This window comes from Melopsittacus undulatus, chromosome Z (assembly GCF_012275295.1).
Source record: "Melopsittacus undulatus isolate bMelUnd1 chromosome Z, bMelUnd1.mat.Z, whole genome shotgun sequence".
NCBI classification, from domain to species: Eukaryota; Metazoa; Chordata; class Aves; order Psittaciformes; family Psittaculidae; genus Melopsittacus; species Melopsittacus undulatus.
Genome location: NC_047557.1, coordinates 21,563,774 through 21,584,769, shown reverse-complemented (window position 1 = coordinate 21,584,769; position 20,996 = coordinate 21,563,774). Strand labels below are relative to the sequence as shown.

At 38.1% G+C, this 20,996-nt stretch overlaps 1 protein-coding gene across 3 annotated transcripts in view; it reads right to left on the bottom strand.

Moving 5' to 3' along the window:
* IPO11 (importin 11) overlaps positions 1 to 20,996 on the bottom strand; it is a 97,600-nt gene that overhangs the window by 29,169 nt on the left and 47,435 nt on the right. For all 3 annotated transcript variants that reach the window (XM_034072735.1, XM_034072734.1, XM_031051528.2), the window contains 7 exons: positions 19,396 to 19,511; positions 18,751 to 18,827; positions 15,684 to 15,763; positions 15,010 to 15,090; positions 6,674 to 6,769; positions 5,014 to 5,127; positions 3,084 to 3,205 (listed from right to left, as the gene is read on the bottom strand). In XM_034072735.1, coding sequence (XP_033928626.1) covers positions 3,084 to 3,205; positions 5,014 to 5,127; positions 6,674 to 6,769; positions 15,010 to 15,090; positions 15,684 to 15,763; positions 18,751 to 18,827; positions 19,396 to 19,511 — 686 coding nt within the window. The remainder of the gene's footprint in view (positions 1 to 3,083; positions 3,206 to 5,013; positions 5,128 to 6,673; positions 6,770 to 15,009; positions 15,091 to 15,683; positions 15,764 to 18,750; positions 18,828 to 19,395; positions 19,512 to 20,996) is intronic.

The following is a 20,996-nucleotide window of genomic DNA, read 5'->3' as shown; positions in this document are numbered from 1 at the left end:
CTAAACTTCAAGCCTTTTCATGTTTTCCAAAAAAAAACAGAGTGTTCTAGTTATTTTGTGTCTATGCATATTTCTCTTGTATGCTGACATGGACACATAATTACTCTGTAAGCATGTCCTTACTACCTACATCTTGTTACTGGATCATACTGTTCTACACATCAGTTTAAAGATGAAAGTCTTTATGAAGTGCCAAGAGCTTTTAACAGATGAATGAAAATGCACGTGAATATAAGTGACAAACAGGCAGGAAGAGTACAAAATGTGGAAAGTAAGGATGCATACATCAGTCAGACATAAAAAATGCTAATATTGAGAAGCCAGACTGAGATAGCAAATGCAGATAATTAGGTAGTACTTAGCTTATGTAAAATCCCAAAGTAATACCAGGAAATTGCTGCTAAGTGAAAAAGTGCTGCAACACACTAATCAGGGAAGAAGCAGTTATTGTTTTTTTTTTTTTAATATGAACTTCTAAACACTAACACAATGTGCAGCTGTATGTAGGAAGATAAACAGGATGCTGAATCTAAGAACATACATGATAAAGTGCAGTGGTACTGTTGGTACTAAAGACATTGCACATCTCTCTAGATGATACTGCCTAGACAAGAAGGCTATAGTTTGGCTAATAAACTGTCGCTTTATAACTTGCTTAGTCCAACTAATTTGCCTTAGAAACACCGTGAACTACAGATGCTCTGCAGCAATTCCAATCTTATCTGCTCTAAAATCCTTCACTCCTGACACTATCATAGAAGCTATTTTTGAAATAGGAAATGACTGTGCCACACCAATTTTAAAGGAATAATGATGAAAACTTTACCTTCCCCTAAAATGCAGGAAGTCCCAAGTCCACAAACACAACCACCAACTAAAAAAGCGCCTACAAGTAATAAAGTAATACTATAGAGTTTAGAAAACAAATAAAAAAGGGTCACTCCTTAATATTTTCCAACATTTTATCCATAAAGCAAATCTAAGACAAGAATAAAAATAACTGTTATCTTCATTCTCCCCTCCCCCCCCCCGCCCCATTACTTTTGTCTATGCCCTGTCTTTCCTCTCTGAAATAACCTGATGCTCTTGGGACAGCTCCGTCTAAAAGCTAGGGGAAGCAACTGGCAATAAAAACAAAATCCTCAGGAGTGCTAGACACAGCACAGATGCCTGTTTTCCCTACAGCAGAACTTTTATAATCTGAGCTTGCTCCTGGTACCACCCTCAGCATGGGCTTCCCAAATGAGCTCATCTCACAGCCATGCTTGGGACACAAAATTCTGTTCTGTCTCTGCAGTTAAGAAATCTTGAGCTAGCTTTGGACATCCAAAATAATATCTAATCAGGAACCTGGTTAGTGAGGTACTCCAACAGGAAAAATTACTTAAGCTTTTCATGAAAATGTTTTTTGTACAAATCAAATACTGTACTATTTTTAGAGCATTTTTGCTTACACTTTGCAAATGGACTTGCACAAGAAGCATACTTTTGAAAATTTGTTTTTAACCCAAGTTTCAGATGTGAGGTGCAGCAAGCCTATGTAATATAATTCCCATGAAATGGCAAAACCAGAGTCACTCACGTTCTTCAGTAGCGGAAGGAACAATCACTTGACAGAACCAATTTTGCACATTCTGTCTGAAGGTATGTTTGGCTCTGGCAGTCTATCAGTTGTACAGTAAAATTTTCATAGCTTTGACATAAATATGTCCACTAAAAAGAAGCTTTTTATTTGAGAAGTAGCTTTCTTAAATCATTTGAGTATCTGAAAAATAAAGCTGTCATGTGCAGAAGGTTTTATTATGTTATAGACTGCCAGAAATAATTGGCTCTTTCAGCAGGAAATCTGGAGCAGCTGAAAGCAGTTCAAAATAACAGTTACCTAAAGAAAGGGTTTTTTTCTTTTTTCCTTCCTCTCCTTAAAAGAAACTTCACAGGAAGACAGACATGTAGTTCAGTGTCTTAAGTTTCAGATATATACTAGATAGTATACATGGGCTTAGATATAGTACTGTTACATTTACTAGAGGGGGAAAAAAAAGCAAAAGCTTCCTCATAAAGCAGCTGCATGGCTCACCTTTGCCTCGATGTTTATCCTGATGATCTGGGACAAAAATTAAAAGCTTCTGTATACACTAAAAGCAATGAAGCCTTGAAGTTTTACATGAAAGAGTTTGCTGATCTTTTAGGTAGTGACTTACATATTCTACAATTTTACATATATTAACTTAGATTTAAGATTTGTGAGCAACATGTAAAATCTCACCAGACAATACTTAAGACTTTTCAGGAAATCCGGCAGACTAAATGTGAACTCATGAAGTTTTGCCTTCCTGACTTTCAAACAGACAAAAATAATCTGGAGGTAAATATTGTCTGAACTCTCACCTAACCATGTGTTACAGATCAATTCTAGTAGTGACAGTGTAGAAGTCAGCGTCACACATTTCAGCATTTTCATTAAAAACTGTCATTCTGCATGTATATTCAGCAATGATGGAAGCTAGGGAAAAGACAGCAGTGAAAGCTGCTTGCTATCAGTATCTACAGATAAAAAGTGTTTCATAGTCTTCCACAGCAATTCTTCCATTCAACCTCATAAACACGAAAACTGGGATGAAAGTTCAGATCTATCCACAACAGGAAAGAAAACTGAACAAACATTGTGCTCTGGAAAGGACAGCAAAATAGTAACAAGCCAACCAAAGCAACTCCTTTATCACAAGTGACAGAAGCAGGTAATTCAATATGAGAATGGACAATAAAATATACAGTGCTGTTTCCTCACTTCGTCATAGAAAATGACATTTTCTATGAAATACAAGAAAGGTTACTATATTGCTATGAAACCATGTAAGAAGTTAATGTAACGCAGCATGAAAATTCTTCTGTTTTAATGTTCCTCCTGGCAAAGAAAAAGAAAAAAACAAACAAAAAAAACCCCAGCAAAAACCCAAAACAAACAAACAAAAGAAGGGCAATAAAAATACTGTAATGTATATAGGGAGAATTGTGAAATACCTCAAAAAACATATTAAGGACCTTTGAACCATACTTATTTAAGGCAATGTACATTTACTTACGTATTCAACGATGGCAGAAGCGAAAGCAGTGCCAAAGCAGAAAGTTTCCTTCTTTCTGGCTGTGTGATGTTATCCATCCGATCAACCCACATTTCAATCATGTTACCAAGAATCTGATCTGACTGCAATGGGAAACAGAACTTTCTTTTCATTTATGAGTACTTCAACATATGTAGAAAATAATTTCTTGTAATTTTTCTACTAACTGACTATATTATTCAGTCTTGGATAGACACCATGCAGTTATGCATACCTGACAGAAGTAGCAAGCAACAAGTATTTTTTAAATTTTGTATGGCACTGCTTCCGAGCCTTGAAGCCCCCTTCATCATTAGATGTTGTTTAACATCTTTGTCGGTGACATGGACAGTGGGATTGAGTGCACCCTCAGCAAGTCTGCTGATGACACCAAGCTGTGTGGTTCTGTTGATACGCTGGAGGGAAGGAATGCCATCCAGAAGGACCTTGACATGCTTGTGAGATGGCTGATGCCAACCTCATGAAGTTTAACCATGACAAGTACAAGGTCCTACACCTGGGTGGGAGCAATCCCAGGCACAGCTACAGGTTGGGCAGAGAAGAGATTCAGAGCAGCCCTGCGGAGAAGGACTTGGGGGTGTTGGTTGATGAGAAAATGAACATGAGCCAGCTTCAGTGTGCACTCACAGCCCAGAAAGCCAACCGTATCCTCAGCTGCATCAAAAGAAGAGTGACCAGCAGGTCGAAGGAGGTGATCCTGCCCCTCTACTCTGCTCTTGTGAGACCTCACTTGGAATACTGTGTGCAGTTCTGGTGTCCTCAACATAAAAAGGACATGGAACTGTTGGAACAAGTCCAGAGGGGGCCACGAGGATGATCAGGGGACTGGAGCACCTCTCATATGAAGACAGGCTGAGAAAGTTGGTGCTGTTCAGCCTGGAGAAGAGAAGGCTGCATGGAGACCTCATAGCAAGCAGCCTCCCAGCATCAGAAGGGGGGCTATAAGGGTGATGGGGAGGGACTCTTCATTAGGGACTGTAGTGATAGGACAAGGGATAACTGGTTAAAACTTAAACAGAGGAAGTTTAGATTGGATATAAGTAAGCAGTTCTTTACTGTGAGGGTGGTGAGGCACTGAAATGGGTTGCCCAGGGAAGCTGTGAATGCTCCATCCCTGGTGGTGTTCAAGGCCTGGCTGGACAGAGCCTTGTGTGACATGGTTTAGTGTGAGGTGTCCCTGCCCATGGCAAGGGATTTGGAACTAGATGATCTTAAGGTCCCTTCCAACCCTAACTACTCTCTGATTCTATGATTCTAACTGTAACCTAGATGTTAGAAATGCATTTAATCAATTGACAAAGCACTGATTCAGAATAATGTCTGACTTAAACAGATTTCCTGTAATAGCTTAATACACACAAAGCATATGAACTTACTCTGTTTCACCTTCACTGGTGACAAATAGAAAAAGTCTTGTCTTTACCTCTTTGAAAACTCCACTGTACTTTAAAAAAACTACTAAAAAATCACTGAAAGACACAGTAGAACCTTCGTAGCCAAAGAACCTCAGTAATCTCATTAGTGAAACCAGAACACACTGAAGCTGATATTCCTAGAAACTCACTGGAGAATGATTAGACCATTATTCCTTGGTGCAAGACCCATCAAGATGGAACAAAGGCAAGGAAGTCTCACCTTGCAATGCCATGCAAACTAGAAGTGTTTATATGACTTACTGTGGGATGCAGCAGGAGGATAATTTAGAGGTTAGATAAAACTTATAGTGAGATGACTTAAGGTAATTGTGGGAAATTATAAAAGTTGTTAAAGGACATTCAAGGGAAGGACCTGGGGAGAATAAAGTGGCAAACAGAAGAAAAAGTTCTTTCAGGTCAGAAGATGCAAGACTAGCATGGAGTCGAATCAAAATAACCAAGACAAAAATCCTTACCTCCTGACACAATTCATGTGCCATCTCGCTCAGAAGTAATGAAAAAAACCTTGTATTTTGCAGTAGAACTCTACCCATGATGCCCAGGTAAGTAGACATGACCACTGGGTATCTCTGAAACAAAAGTAAACCAAAACAAAGGGAGGGTCTTAGTATAATTAAGAGAAAAATACTTAACATACAGAGCAGAAACACATGGAAAATACTTGCATGCATTTATTAATTTTGAAATGACAAGTTGTAATTTAAAAGCCTCTAAGAACAAAAGACTGAGCAAGCAACCGTTGCCGAAGTTCCTTAATTGTTACAATGGGGAAAATATAGCAATCTCAAAATCAGTCTTCCCTGAGCAGCCAAGACACCTTGCAAGGTGATTTTATTTTAAATTTAAAAACCTGCATCTTAAGGAATAAACAGTATTATTGTGCTGTTAAAATACTACCTTCAAAGTTGATTTTTGCTAAAATGTACTTACAATTTTAGTAACATTAGGAAGCACTTTGTATTTCTGAAACTGCTGTTACCTATTTCACTGAGAGGAGCGATAATACATTTGCCAGCAACTAATTTTCAAGTCTCAAAATTAACTGGATACATTAATAAGCTCATTAGTTTATTGTCTTTTTGTTATTACATTTAATTTTAAAAGAAGCTACAGATTTCTGTGTATTCAATTTGGCATCTAACAATGTAACAGTAAGTATTTTGAAGAACTGCCTACTTGAAAAACAAATCCCAACATTTATCTGAAAATGTTAATTCAGTTTAATACCTTTTTCAATAGAGAGCAATGAATTTGTTAGTTTTAAATCAGAAGACATTTTAATAATCCACTCTGCAGTTTTGTGTCTTCTTAAACTGCAAACAAGTTCAAACAAACTGTGTTTTTTGTGTTCTGTACAGCAAAAAGTACATTGCTGAGTAGTATTACTTGACTTAATCTTGGAAGCATCTCATTTAACTCAATAATATAGGGAGCCAAATTTTCTGAGTCTTCAACTCTGAAAAAAAGAATTGTTTTGATCAAAAAATTCAAAAACGTAGAGAATTCCACCCACTAATCCTGCTAATTATTTTTTTCTCTCCTGCTTCAACACAGTTAAAGCATATTGGATTTTACTCCTTTTTATCCAACATGGAAATTATTGAATGGAAAGAGACAGAAAAATAAGACATCTAACTAAGCAAAATCTTAAGGCATCTTACATAAAGCACTCTCACATCCTTCAGCTCTTCACATTAGATATATCAGCTAGAAAAGGGTCAGATCAGTTTTCTCCTTGCCCACTTTTTCTCTGATGTAGGCACACTTAAAAAGGAGTAGTGTAAGTATCTTTGAAAAATCTCAGCAGAAAACTCCAAGTACAAAGGATCTAAGTCACAGCACCATATCAATGTTAGCAATGATGGAATGGCAGAATAAAACTTGTGTTATTTTCTTAAAATAAACACTAGATGGTAAAGTAAGTGATGGATATGTTTCTTTAACTCTTGCACCACTATGTTACTTTTATAGCGTTCTAAAACAGTTGTGAGAAATCTATCAGATGCTCTTAAAACAAGACAAAATGCAACACCAATATGAAAGAACTGGGCCAGAATACTGAGGGTACTTGCCTGTTCAAAATGAAAAGTAGAGCGTAGTTAGAGTAACTCTTACCTCCCCATCTATAATGCCCCTGAATATTGATGGGAGAAGTGGTTGAAACATTTGAGGACCCAAAACAGGGTTTACTTTTAGGACATTTTCCACAACCTTAAGAACAAAAGCAAATTAGACAATTAATAAAGTACATTTAAAAATCTTCAACCAAAATTTTAGAACTACATATACTCATCTATATGTAAAGTCCTGGTAGGACACTGACCTTTTAATAACTGCAACTATTTAGTGAGGTACTCTGCAAACCTGATATGCATAATGGACCTAATTAAAAATGACATGCCAAGTGAAAAACCCACCTAGCCAAGCACCTTGTCATCAGACTCCTTCTGGCCCTGGCAAAACTAATAAGGTGGGTTGGAAGGCGAGATCTTGATAAGGCTCCAGGAAAAGCAGCATGATGAGGTGGGCTGGCATAGAGTTTAAGGCTTATTTCCATGTCTTTGCTCTGTCGCCATTTGTAGGCCTAAATTTTAAACTAACAATAGTGTGTGTGCGCCTTTAACAGAGTAGAACAGACTAAACTTTTCTAACCTACTAACACACAGAGAGAAAGGAATGTTCAGCTAATGGGGGAAGGAACATCACAGGACTGATAACAACTAAGGAGACAGTAAATAAGACCAAGGATGCCAGACTTCAAGGCAGCAGAGTGGAACTCAGTGCAGAGCAAAACTGGAACAGAACAGACGCAAGGACATGCCAACTGTTAACTCAGCACTAGGGCTTTCTGAGTGTGTGCAAGCACCAAGGTCATTCAGTAAAGACAGAGAGGAAGATTATCAGCAACCAGAGACTCCCCTTCAGAATAAACTGCATGTGTAATTAGAATGCAAATATTATCATTAGTTCCTGAAAACACTGTAAATACGCATGAGTAAGCTAAATATGTAGCTGCTGCTGGCAAGTATCAGGTGCATTCACATGTGCGAAATGATTCTCATGTGTGTCCAGTGCTGCAATGAAGAGTGCTGCTTTCTAAACTCCAAATTGAGTCTTAGAGAATTTCTCCAGCTGACTCTTATGGGACTCTCTGCCCTGTTTCCCACGGATCCGGGGAGTCTCTGGGACCTTCCTGCCAATGTCGGGGAGTTTCCCTGAAAGGAACCACAGCTCCCCGGACCAACTCAGGACCTCGGTAAGACTCCTGATTTCTTTAAAAAGGCATTCTTTTTGGTCCCTTACCAGAAAGAAACCTGCACGTGGGTAAAGGTAGTCTATTTCTGGTTCTAGTTGTCCAGATTCTGGTATTTGGGCAGAGGTCAGGATCAAGGGTACCACTGCCTCCAAAGTGGGAATCCTGAAAAGGTGCCTGCTGGGTTGCATTTTGCCACACTCTGGAAACAAACTGGTGAACCCCCGGGTGGCTTGGTCACTCGGGAGATTCTGGAACAAAGTGATGGATCCCTGGGTGGTTCAGTTACTTGGCAGAGTTTGGTAAAATAGTGTAATCAGTGGTGGCTGTTGTACAAACTGGATTTTAGAGAAAAAGTGGCCTGTGAACAGCATGATTAATTATAATACTTTGTTACAAGTGATGTTACTCTTCAGATAAGACAGAAAGTGGGATGAAGTAGTTTATGTGGAAATGTTTTTCATGTTGAGGCATCATCTGTAATGGTAAAAGGATTGTAGTTTTAATTTTGTGCTCCAGGACCTGTTACTATTGTCTTTGGAGAAAGACAGTAAAATTTGCTTAAACACTGCTGCTCTCTGTGCAGTATAGTTAGACACTAAACATTTGAGGAATACAGAGGAGGATTTGGATTTGATGGCGGCCCCCCCGGGGCCTGAAGGTGCTGACGAGAATCAAGCACAAGAAAAGGCACAGGCACTGGAAAGAGATGTTAGAGGGGGACTGACGGATTTTGCCCTACAGCAGGGCAAACTAGTGGAAAACAAGGAGAAACTGTGATTGTGCCTTTAAGACAAGCTGTGGGCAGTGATGGTCCGATCATGGTAATGATTTCCTTTACCATTATAATTAGAATATTTGGAAACAAGTAGCTGGTAATTACGTATCACGCTTTTGAGAGTGTTGGTGGGAATATGATTATTTGTACGGCTTGGATCGCAGTAGAGCAACAAATAATGGCAGGCACAGTGAATCTTCATGTACCTACCACCGATCCTAACTAAGATCCTAATCGGGACTAGGACAGGCAGGCTTTGAAGCAATATCAAAGATGGATTTTATTTGGTATTAAAAATGTGGTCCCCAAGGCAGCTGAACTCATCTAAGCTATATGAAATAAAGCAAGATATAAATTAATTGCCTTCTGGATTTGTGGAAAGATTAAAAGAGGTGATGCACAAATATACTAATACTGATCCTGAATAGGTGGAAGGAATGAAAGGACCAATATGATTAGGCAAAAATAATGAATGTGGCCTGAGAGACCTATAGGAATCGGACCACCACTGCCCTGGTGCAAGTTCCCTGAAATAGTTCAGATGGTGGTGGGGAAGAGATTTGAGTCCCTGATTATTAATATATATCTGAGTATTAATATAATACAATATTGTGTATTGAGGGTATAGTGTGTAAGGTTTCAACCACAAATAGGTTATTATATATGTGGGGGGCGTAAGATAAGCCCCTGAATAAAACTGGAATGCTTAGGGTTAAAAAAAAAAAAAAGGAGGAAAATTGCTGCCTCCAGCTATCACACAAGAAACCAGGAGAGGGGGGAGCGGCCTGGGAGGAGGGGAAAGAAGGATTATGTGAAAGGTTTGTGAACAGACTCCACGGGCTGCACTGGAAGAGAGAACTGTCAGAATAAAAATAAACACTGGAGGTTTAGTGGAATGTCAGGATAGGCAGAGGAAATTATTACCTTAGATGAGGGCTGAGGACAACTGGGGGGAGAGTCAAAACCCTCCCCAGCAGAACCCCTGGTTACAGCAGACTGGGGAATGATAAGATTTCTTGTAGAAACAGAAACTACTTATTCTGTTATAAATACTTGTAAACGGCAACTAAGCAAACAAACCACTTCAGTCACTGGTGCCACAGGATGGACAGGAACCCAGCCTTTCTTCCAACCTTTAAATTTTAAAATTGGCAAATAGATGTTGACCCTTTCAATTTCTTTACATGCCTGAGTGCCCTGGGCTGTTACTGGACAGAGATATACTGAGTAAATTACATGCATAAATTAGGTTTAAAGAAAGAAAACTCAGATGTAGGCTCCCGAAGGAAAGGCTGTGGAGGCCCGTGTTCTTGTGTTACAGAAACCAGCCACTAGGCTGGATATACCAGAGTAAGTGGAGAATGCACCCCACTAGCATGGGCTGCTCTGCTGCAGCGTTGGGAAGATCACAAAATGCAGAACCAGTAACTATTCATCTGAAACCAAATATCAAACTGCTTAAGACAGAAATCCTATAAAACTGGAAGCAAGAAAATGACTAGAGCCCCTAATACCAAATTTTATTAAATACTTTGGGACAAAAATGGACCGTATTTGTACTTGACATGCTAACAACCATTCTGGAACAGAAATACAGTCGATTGGTTTTACCCAAGAAGGCTGTTAAAATATCAGACTGTGCTTTCAGAACAAGAGGACATAGAACTGAAATTAACTAATCTTTTGAACGCAGCAGTGGTTTTGACAACCAATCTAGAAACAGAAATGCTGACTCACAACCGTTTACAGACTATTGAGCAGGTGTATTCCTATCATACTGACCTGCAAGATACACCCCTGAAGGATGTAGACTACAAACTGTTTGTGGATGGTGGCTGCTCTATGAAAACCGAAAAGTAGGATACATTGTGGTAACCAAAAATAAGATAATAGAGGCTGAAGCCCTGCATCCTCCCCAGCACATCCACACAGGAATCTAAGTTAGCTGATGGAGTTACTGAGAGTTCTGGAATTGTCAGAAAGTCAAACTTTGCTTTAGGGAATATCAATTTGCTAACACTCCAGTGAATAATGGAAATCATGTTGCCGACAAAGCAGTCAAAGAAACTGTGGGTGGGGACCTTTTATTAATATTGCCTCATAAGTATCAGTGCTTGGATAATGAAATTCCAAGTTATCAAACAAAGAATGAGAAATCAGACAAGAAGAATGATGAAGGATGGTGGGTTACACCAAGTAATAATTGCCCAGCCTCTTATGAGAGGAAAACCACCAGGCAACTCATGGGGGAATGGAATCAACGGCTAAAACTTTAAAGCTCTAAGTTCTGAGTATGCAAATGGATGGAATTATGAAAGTGTTATAAAGAGTGTGAACGTTTTTTACCACGCTAAGAGACACCCCACCCCCCTCCCACTCGGAACAACAAAGGCAATTGTCCAGCAGACTATTGGCAATTTAACAGAATTGCCACAGCATAACAAGCTCAGGTATATATGTATGTACTAATAGATACCTTTTCTGGTTAGCTGGAGGCTTTCCCTTGTTGCAAAAATATGGCTCATGAAGTAGTAAACTGAAATCAAATAATACCCTGATATGTGTACCAGCAGGCTTGTCCTCTGATAGAGGTCTGCACTTTGTTGCATAAGTAGTTAGAAAGGTGGGAGAGTGTTTGGGAACCAAGTGGGATCTGCATACCCTATACAGACCTCAGCCTAGTGGGGAAGTGGAATGCATGAATGAGACACTCAAGTTACAATCAAAATACGTCAAGAAACTTCTTTTAACGTGGTTACAAGCCCTACCAATTGCTTTGTCAAAGAAACAAATACAGCCAAGGAACCATGGGGGTCCATATGAACTGATGCAAGGGCAGCCTTACCAACTGTCTTTTGCTCTGGTGGTATGTCTTTGCAGGGGAAACAGGATTTTAGATAATACCTGCTGGCACTGGATAAAACTTAGCTCTGGTAATACCTTAGTAAGACATTTCCTAAACTGTAGCTAGACAACGCAACTCCAGATTAAGGGAGCCCGGACTGGCTGTTGGAATGTTCCAGAAAGGAAAGGGTGGTATTGATTGTGTAGTAATACTACTAGAAGAGACCTTTCCCCAGGGTGGACTGGAACATGTCTGTTGGGTGTTGTACTCCCAGATGCTACACAAGCCTTACTGATTGAGGTATCCAGCCTATCCGAGGTAACATTGCAGAACACATAGCTCTTCGCACATACACAGACCTGAGTGGCAGAATACCCACAGATCGAGTAGAAATCTGGAAGCAAAGATCTTACATCAGGCTGTTAGAGATGATACTAACTGGGGATTTGAAAAATTATGGCAAGGACTTACTTCTTGGCTACCAAATTGGATATTGTTAAACTTGTTTGTGATCATTATAGTAATAATTTGTGTCTGCATCCCTTCATGTATCATGATTTAATTTTATAGTTGCTGGTCACAGCTGTGTGTTAGAATAAAATATAGGTAAAGGGTATAGAATGAGACTTACAGGATATATGTACATCCTGGAAGTCTCAAAGGGGGGAAATGTAGGCTTAAATTTTAAACTAACAACAGTGTATGTGCCTTTAACAGAATAGAACGGACCAAACTTTTCTAACGTACTAACACGTAGAGAGAAAGCAATGCTCAGCTAATGGGGGAAGGAACATCACAGGACTGATAACAACTAAGGAGACAGTAAATAAGACCAAGGATGCCAGACTTCAAGGCAGCAGAGTGGCACCCAGTGTGGAACGAGACTGGAACAGAATAGAAGCAAGGACATACCAGCTGCTAACTCAACACTGGGACCTTCTGATAGTGCACAAGCACTGAGGTCATTCAGTGAAGACAGAGAGGAAAAATATCAGCGATCACCAGAGACCCCTCCCCCCTTCAGCACAAAGCGCATTATAATTAGCTCATGGAAGCACAGTAAATATGCATGAGTATGCAAAATATATAGCTGCTGCTGGCAAGTATCAGGTGCGCTCACCTTTGCAAAATGATTCACATCACGATGCAGTGCCCAGCGCTGCAGTGAGGAGTGCTGCTTTCTAGAACTCGAAATTGAGTCTTAGTTTCTCTGACTAATTTTTAGGGTAACATATTGCTTAGGTTCTACCATCTCTCTGCAGGTGATCAAAGAATCACAAGTGCTCCAAGATGTGCTATTCTCAGTACCCTGCTCTGGCTCACAGTTTTTACATTCTTTACTCTTCACTTCTCAGTCTTTGTTTTTCCCCACCATGAGCTGTTCCCTCAGTAATTTTTTTGCCCCATGCTCTTCAGGCTTTCTTTTGCGCAGCTGTTTGGGCTTTCCCCTTGTAACCAGATGGAGTGGAAAAGAGGCTGTGAGAATCTGTCATAATACCACTGAAGTTTGTGTGGGAATTTTTTGGTTTTAGTACTCTGAAAAACCTATCAGCTCTATTTAAGCAGTTGTTGCCACTACAATAGCAACTTACACCAAAAGCAAAGACTGAACAAAATGTCACAGTACAAATGCATGTAGTCTACACAAAAGAATGTGATAGAGAGCACATGTATCCAACATTCAGTACAGACTGGAAAAGCTTGGCTCTAGACCTGTAAGGTTCTAGTGGTCATACAGAAATGCAAGAAAAAGATGTGAATCTTGAACATTAGTTGCTTATTTAATCATAAAATCAACTAAACAGTTTTTAGTAACACACAGAGTCATAGAATGATTTGGTTTGGAAGAGACCTTGAGGGTCGTACAGTTTCAACTCCCCTGCCATAAGCAGGGATACATTCCACTAGATCTCGTTGCTCAAAGCCTCACCCAGCCTGGCCATGGACGCTGCCAGGGATGGGGCAGCCACAGCTTCCCTGGACAATCTGTGGCAGCGCCTCACCACCCTCATTGTGAAGAATTTCTTCCTAATGTCCAGTTTAAGTCTACTCTCTTTCAATCTGAAGCTATTCCGCTTGTCCTGTCCCTACACTCCCTCATGAAGAGTCCCTCTCCAGACTTCCTGTAGGCTGCCTTTAGGTACTAAAAGGCTGCTTGAAGGTGACCCCAGAGCCTTCTCTTCTCCAGGCTGAACAAGGCCAGCTCTCTCAACCTATCTTCATTGCAGAGGTGATCCTGATCCAGCCTTCTGAGCACCTTAGTGGCTTCCTCTGAACCTGCTCAAGCAGGTCCACATCCCCCCTGTGCTATGGGCCCCAAAGCTGAATGCAGTTCTGCAGGTGGGGTCTCATGAGAGCGGATTAGAGCAGGAGAATCACCAGACTTATCACATATCTTGCCAGTTTTTCAGATGTGCAGTTACAAAAATTGAACTGTATTATTGTTTTTTCTTATTGGTATTGAACACTGATAAGCAAAACTAATGTCAAAAAAATAGCAGATATAATACTATTATTGTTTGTATTAGCAAAGGGATCAATACTGGTTGATGGGGTACAGACAAAACTCCCGATTTGGATGGCTAGATACAGCAATTAGATAATTATGTTTGTGCATTTTTATTAGGAACAGTGAAAATTAAGCTGGATTAACATGTAAGTATGATTTTGACTTTAGGGTTGAATCATTTCTTAATGTTCTTAATTTCTTAATTTCCAAATAATTAATTTTTTTTCTGAATTTTGAACCAATATGAAAACTGAATTTGGATAACCCTTGAAACTCATTAATCAGATTGATTTTGCCCTTTTACTTTGTAATTATAGGTGTAAATGTATTTGTGTTATACTGTGGTACTCTTCTCCACTCTGAAATTCAATTACAAATGGACAACTTTGATTAGCTTTCCACAACTTTGATGAGTCCACTGATAGCCAAAGATTAAATTAAGTTACTTCGACCCAAACACAATTCTTATTTTGCACCTCAATGCTTTTAAGATTTTCTGTAAACACCATTATCTTCACAATGCAGTGATCAGTCATCTGGCTATTTAAACGTGCTGCTGTCAGGCTGTAGAACAAGCTAATTTCATAAAGATCTAAGCCCTCACTAACCACCTTTCTCTAGTAATCTAGAAAATAATCAAGTGGGAAAGACATCAGGGACTCTTCGTCTAAAATCATCTACACAGAGGACTCAAACTACCATAGAACTCATTACTTAAGGACAACATAGGAATCAAAAGTAATGAAAGCACTGCAGAGAAACTGTGCTAGATAATTATCTTTTAGAGTGCTCTGTTTAAGGTTATACTAACCTTCTCTTTGGTAAAGTAATATTCTTAAAAATATATGTGTGTGTGTATAAGCACTCTATATACACATGCACACACTTTAAATATGTAGTTTAAAACACCACTGATTCTAAGTGTCAATGTGTGCTAAATAAACTGTTTCCTTCCACATGTTCTGCATTCATCATACTTTAAAATACTACTCTAACTTAAAAAAACAAACAAAAAACAGTAGCAGAATTAACAGAGCTGAGTATCTGGCATCATTTTTAACTATACCTTCAAAACTTGAACTTGACCTTCAGTAGTTATGTCCTTCAAAAGGCTACAAAATGACTGGCATAAGACTGAAGCATACATCTGAAATTAAACGAAAAAAAGGTATTATGCAAACATGTTTTATATCTACATATATACATATAATTTTTCAAAACTCAACGGATCAGGGACTACATATATCCAAAGACACAGCTTTTCTTCAAAGATCATGTTTACTGAAATGATCTTCTTTCCTGAACTAATTAAAATCTAATATAAGCATTTTGATGGTTTTCAACATTGCAAGGTTTTTTTAAAATATCAATCTCAATGAAATTTCTAATGAAGAGGGAGTGGGAACAAGGCATAATGTCTCTAGTTCTGCTCCTGCTAGAATTTATGATGACCATTTTAATTTGACAGGAGTAACTACTACTGCTCCACACAGGACCTTTTCAGGTACCAAAGTACTAAATCAATTGGCAAAACATTAATTCAAAATAGTAATATTTCTCAAATTGATCTGAGTGTCCACCATGATCCATAAAGATTTAACATTAGAACAATACGTTTGCATACACTTAATTAAGAGTATCAATGTTTGTGTGAATGAGGTTTTCCAACATGAGAGAAAAAACAGTTTGCCAGTATAGAACTAAGATGCTAATATGAATCTTTATACAATGGTAACATACCTGTAAAAATTCTGATGATGATAAGAAAATATAAGCATTGATGATCTTAAAGCAATTCTTGAGGTTTTCTGAACTCAGCTCTGGAAAAAAAGAAATCACAATTCAGAAGCTCATCACCACACTGAAATATGACTAAAACAATTCACTTCTTGAAGTCTTTGTCCTCACACAGCTTTTAAGTGCCAGATGCCTACAAACAAAAAAAAGTTATCTTTGATTCAGTACTATTCAGGTTCAGTCTCCCTGCCAGCCACAACAACAAAAGAGGGATGGTAACAGCTCTCATGTTCTCAAATGCAAGTACAAGAAATCCTATGATCAATGCTAAAAAAAAAAAAAATTGGATATGACAGTGGGCTAAGAGGATATTAAAGACAGAACAAAGGAAACACACTCTAAAGAGAGCTGCAATTGCTGATAAATGATCTCTCTCACATTTGAATCAGTAAGTACTGCATAGAATGAGTGAAATAAAGATTGCAGTTCTGCTCTTCTGACCCAGGTGGCATATCAAACAGCACTGAGCTTTTGGACAAACACGCTGAACTTTAGGCCATACCTTGAGTATTTCAGTAAGGAAAGCATAACCATTTAAGAGACAGGAGATGGTGTACAACAGGAGTTCAAAGAGAAAAAAAGACATATCCTCAGGCAGTACCTGTAAGACTGTTAAAAAAAAAAAATCACCCAGAACATCTGTAAATACAATTCACAGCTAAACAAAAGGTTTCAAATTTTCACATGGTGGTTGATACTAGTGCAGAAAGCCAACAGCCCTCATTGATGAGAACAAGAGAAGACCAAGAAAACTTCAAAAGGGCTTGCTAAATTTTCTTAAAGCCAGTTTGGGAGACAGACTACACTTAGCAAGGTAAGTGGACTTCTCCCCCACTTTTTATCAATGTTCCAGTAAAATCACCATGGAGAGCTAAGAGGAAACTACTTTTAGATACGTTTTAGATAAAATTCCTTACCAGATTAAACTAACACCAGCAGCTGGCTAAGAACTGGTATTATCATCCATAGCTTACATGAACACAGCCTGCACAGAAATTTAGTTACACCTAGTGACACTTACATAGAAAAACTTCCACATAAAGTATCACATGACAGAAACTATGGCCTTTTCTTTGAAAACATTGTAATGTTTTCCATTACAATATCTGAAAAATTCTGGGAAGTTTTAGCAGTTTCTCTTTTTACCCCTTCCAGTAGAAAGAAAACTAATATTCCTGCTATCCAGCATGTCCATTGGACAGCTTTGAAAGCAGTGAGTACTTACGTATCTCAGTGGTTGTACAGGACATGTCTTCTCATCATGTATTTTGAATATTTACATATCTTGACTTCAAAAGAGATTATTTTTCACCTACCCATCCAATATCCTCATAAAAAATCCAATACTTCTCTAAATTAGCTTTAGTAGCATATTATCAATATTATACATTTCTTGAAATCACTGCATTCTCCCTAGAGGTATTCCTCTTTGCTTGGTTTTAAGTTTCAGGCACTGATGCAGAAGACAAATTGTAAAGACATGGTCACGTAAACATAAAGTGCTTTCCATTCTGTGATTCTGGAATAACCACTACAAAGGTGAAAGTGTGAGCAGCAAAACCACAAGAAGTTATTTCAAGCCAGAAGGAGAAAACAGGTGACATAAATATAGAACTGTACTACTTGCTCTAGCAGCACCATACAACAAATTTGATATTTCAGAACAAGGAACATTCTCTTGATATTTTTTTTTCCCAAAGGAAAGCACGACTCTTCTGCAAGGTCCATTCATAAAACAAGGAAATTGTCACAAGTGTAGAGCAGTCCTGAAAATCTCCACCTTTTGTTAGAAGAGTATGCCAAGGTTTTTCATTCATAGTCATCTCTACCCTGGAAAGCATTACATGAAGACTAGGGAGGATTGGGTGGGGAGAAAATAGCAGCAGGAAATGTAAGCAAGTTACAAATACAGAGTACTTCTGAATTTAACTTAAGCAGATCAGCAGTGTGACAGAACTATGAAAATCACAACCATTCCAATGGTGGAAGCTTTCTGTAGGAGATACTATCTACTACTAACACAGAACAAAAAGGAAGAAGGGTCTGCGTGTAGATATGAAGACAAATAGTATTTGGCAGCTACAGAACCTACCTCTTGAATTTAATAATAAAACCAGTTCAGAACACTACTTTCCAGAGCAGTTTTGTCATTAGAAATCTAGTATACACAGTGAAATAACAGAAGGCATCATCTTGGTGCATCTACCCACCATAATGTAACTTTCTATTGATTTATAGAGTATTAAGTACTGCAAACAACAATTAATTAAAAAGCCAACTTCTAAAATTTTATGAAGATAAAAAAGCATTGATTTGCTGTATTAGCTTCACACCCTACAAAAGCACAGCTAAAGATTTAATTAAACAAAACCATATTTACATAATAAAATTAAACTACAAAATTTTTATGCTTCCTTTAATTGCAAAACAAAAGCATCCCAAATATCAATATTTCCTAAGCACCAAGTCTTAATTCTCATTAATAAGCTTATATATTGTCAACAAGTCAGGCAAAACTAGTGCTTTTAATTTTAGTGCTGCTCGCCCAATACACTTACAGACAAATTTAGGCAATTATTAACTGAATAATGGAAAAAGTTAATACTGGAAGCTTTGCTCTGGTTGTAGCAGAACAGGCAAGTATTCCATATAATCAGTATCACTAAAAGTCCGCAAACATGGTGTTAGATTTCAGGGATTTCTTTAAAAAAAAAACCTAACCCACCCCACCCCCCCACCTCCCCTTCTGAAATTATAAACTTAAGTTTTTCTTATCTTTTGAGTATAAAGCAGCTTCAGTTTATTAAAAAATATCGAGGTTAAATAGACAGTAAATACTAAAGATGGTATGAAAGTCAAACAACAAAAAGCTGTAATAGTTACAATTTTGCAAGTTGCCTTAGTTCTTGTACCCACAGCAGCAATATTAAATGTGAACAACACAAAGTAGCATGAACAAGACAACAAGCAGTAGAAAAAGCACAGAGAAATTTTATTTTAATAGACATACCAAGAAGGGCAGGCATGTTCTGAAATATTCTCAGGAGCTCAGGTGTAAGACATGGACTATTCTCCAATGTCACTAACCTAATAAGAGATTAAACAAAACATTTAAATCACCTATCAGTAACATTGAGCTATCATTTTGACAGAATGAAAACACTAACTCTTAGTCATCACCTGTATGATCCTTAAATAATGCGTAACACTTGGTTTGTGTTCAGTCATTAAACATCTTGAGATCTGGACGATAATTTCCACACTCTATCCTTGTAAACTCACCACCTCCTCCAGCAACCAGCTGTGAGAATCACTGGGCCATTGTGCTCTCAAAATGAAGCACATCAAACTTAGTTTAGCATGCACATTTTAGTGAGTCTAGACTTTTTGTCTTGCTGTTCATTATTGCAACAGAACAGTATCTTCACTATCAACTGCCTGAAAATGGGTTAGCCTACTCAGTTATTTTTAATTGTTTTATTAACTTCCTAATTGCATCTCTTTTGAGAATAGGTATGATATAGATGATGTCAAGGTAAAATAATAACAACAAATTCTTAATACAGTCAAAGCTTTTTTTATATAATTTTATTTTTACTTCTAAGAATCCAAATATACCTTTTTAAAATAAGAAACTGATAAGTGACATTCTTACCACAACTCTAAACCATCTTCCAGAAGATAGACGTGCGGAGGCTGAGTAACATCAGTACTTAGCTGAATAACTGGAAGTAGAAAAGGATAGAGATTTTTGCTGTCCGCTCCGAGTCCCTGGGAAATAAATAAAAAATGTAAAATACATCAAAAACCTAAAATCAAGCATTTAAAAACTAGCACTGAAAAAGATCTGTTCTGCTGCATACTGTAAACATTCATTCAAGGAATCAAAGGTTGAACTTCTATCCATTTCATACGACAATCTGGCACTCCTGCTCTTACAACTGACAATATGTCTTGAGAAAATTGTCAATCTTTTGAAAACAAACAGCTTATCAATGGTGTGGAGAAAAAAAAGCTTATGAACAATGCACAATCATAAAAACATTCCCCAGCCTCTCTCTTTGAGCAAAGTCACAGCTAAATGACTAGACACAGAATAAAATACTTTAAAGATCAATAAAAGAATTATTCTTTAGACCCTACAACATAATAAATCTTTTGACATATTCTAAGAACCAGGAGAAGGGTTTGTTTTCATTGCTACTAAACAGTTCACGGACTGATGACAGTGATTTATATATCCAAGTTCTACAAATGAAGATGTCTTCCCAAGAATGAGTATTCTTTTCAGCAATCATTCAATAACAAAACCTAATTAAAAAGAAAAACCTATTATCAAAACTAATCATAAATTAAAAGTAATCCTTATTTTATCATGACTAAAGTGAACCAATACTAGTTGAATACTACTTTTTTGTGGTTACTGTATATGGAAACTGTTTAGTTTAAAATTATTTCACGTTTTTAAGTTAAGGTTTATTTGAGGAATTGTTTATTTAAACAGCCTTGTCTTCCAAGAAAAAGAATCTTCCGTAATTCGTCTGATCTCTTTCATCCAGCTACACTTCTGGACCCAACAGAGGCCAGTAACAAAAGTTCCACATTTTGTTCATTGTGAAAATATATTTTCTCTTTGTTTGAACTAACTCATAAAAGAACACTAATTATTCCTATAGCTGTAATGTCTACTCATTTCCCTTCCACATTTTCTCCACTGTTAAACTCTGAAATTCTATCACAGAATCATAGAATAGTTAGGCTTTGAAAGGACCTTAAGATCATCCAGTTCCAACCCCCCTGCCATGGGCAGGGACACCTCACACTAAACCATATCACACAAGGCTTCGTTCAACCCAGCCTTGAACATCGCCAGGGATGGAGCATTCACAACCTCCTTGGGCAACCCATTCCAGTACCTCACCACCCTAACAGGAAAGAATTTCTTCCTTATATCCAATCTAAACCTTTGCTGTTTAAGTTTCAACCCATTACCCCTTGTCCTGTCACTACAGTCCCTAATGAAGAGTCCCTCCCCATTACCATTATAGGTTCCCTTCAGATACTGGAAGGCTGCTATGAGGTCTCCACACAGCCTTCTCTTCTCCAGGCTGAACAGACACAACTTTCTCAGCCTGTCTTCATATGAGAGGTGCTCCAGTCCCCTGATCATCTTCATGGCCCTCCTCTGGACTTGTTCCAACAGTTCCATGTCCTTTTTATGTTGAGGACACCAGAACTGCACACAATACTCCAAGT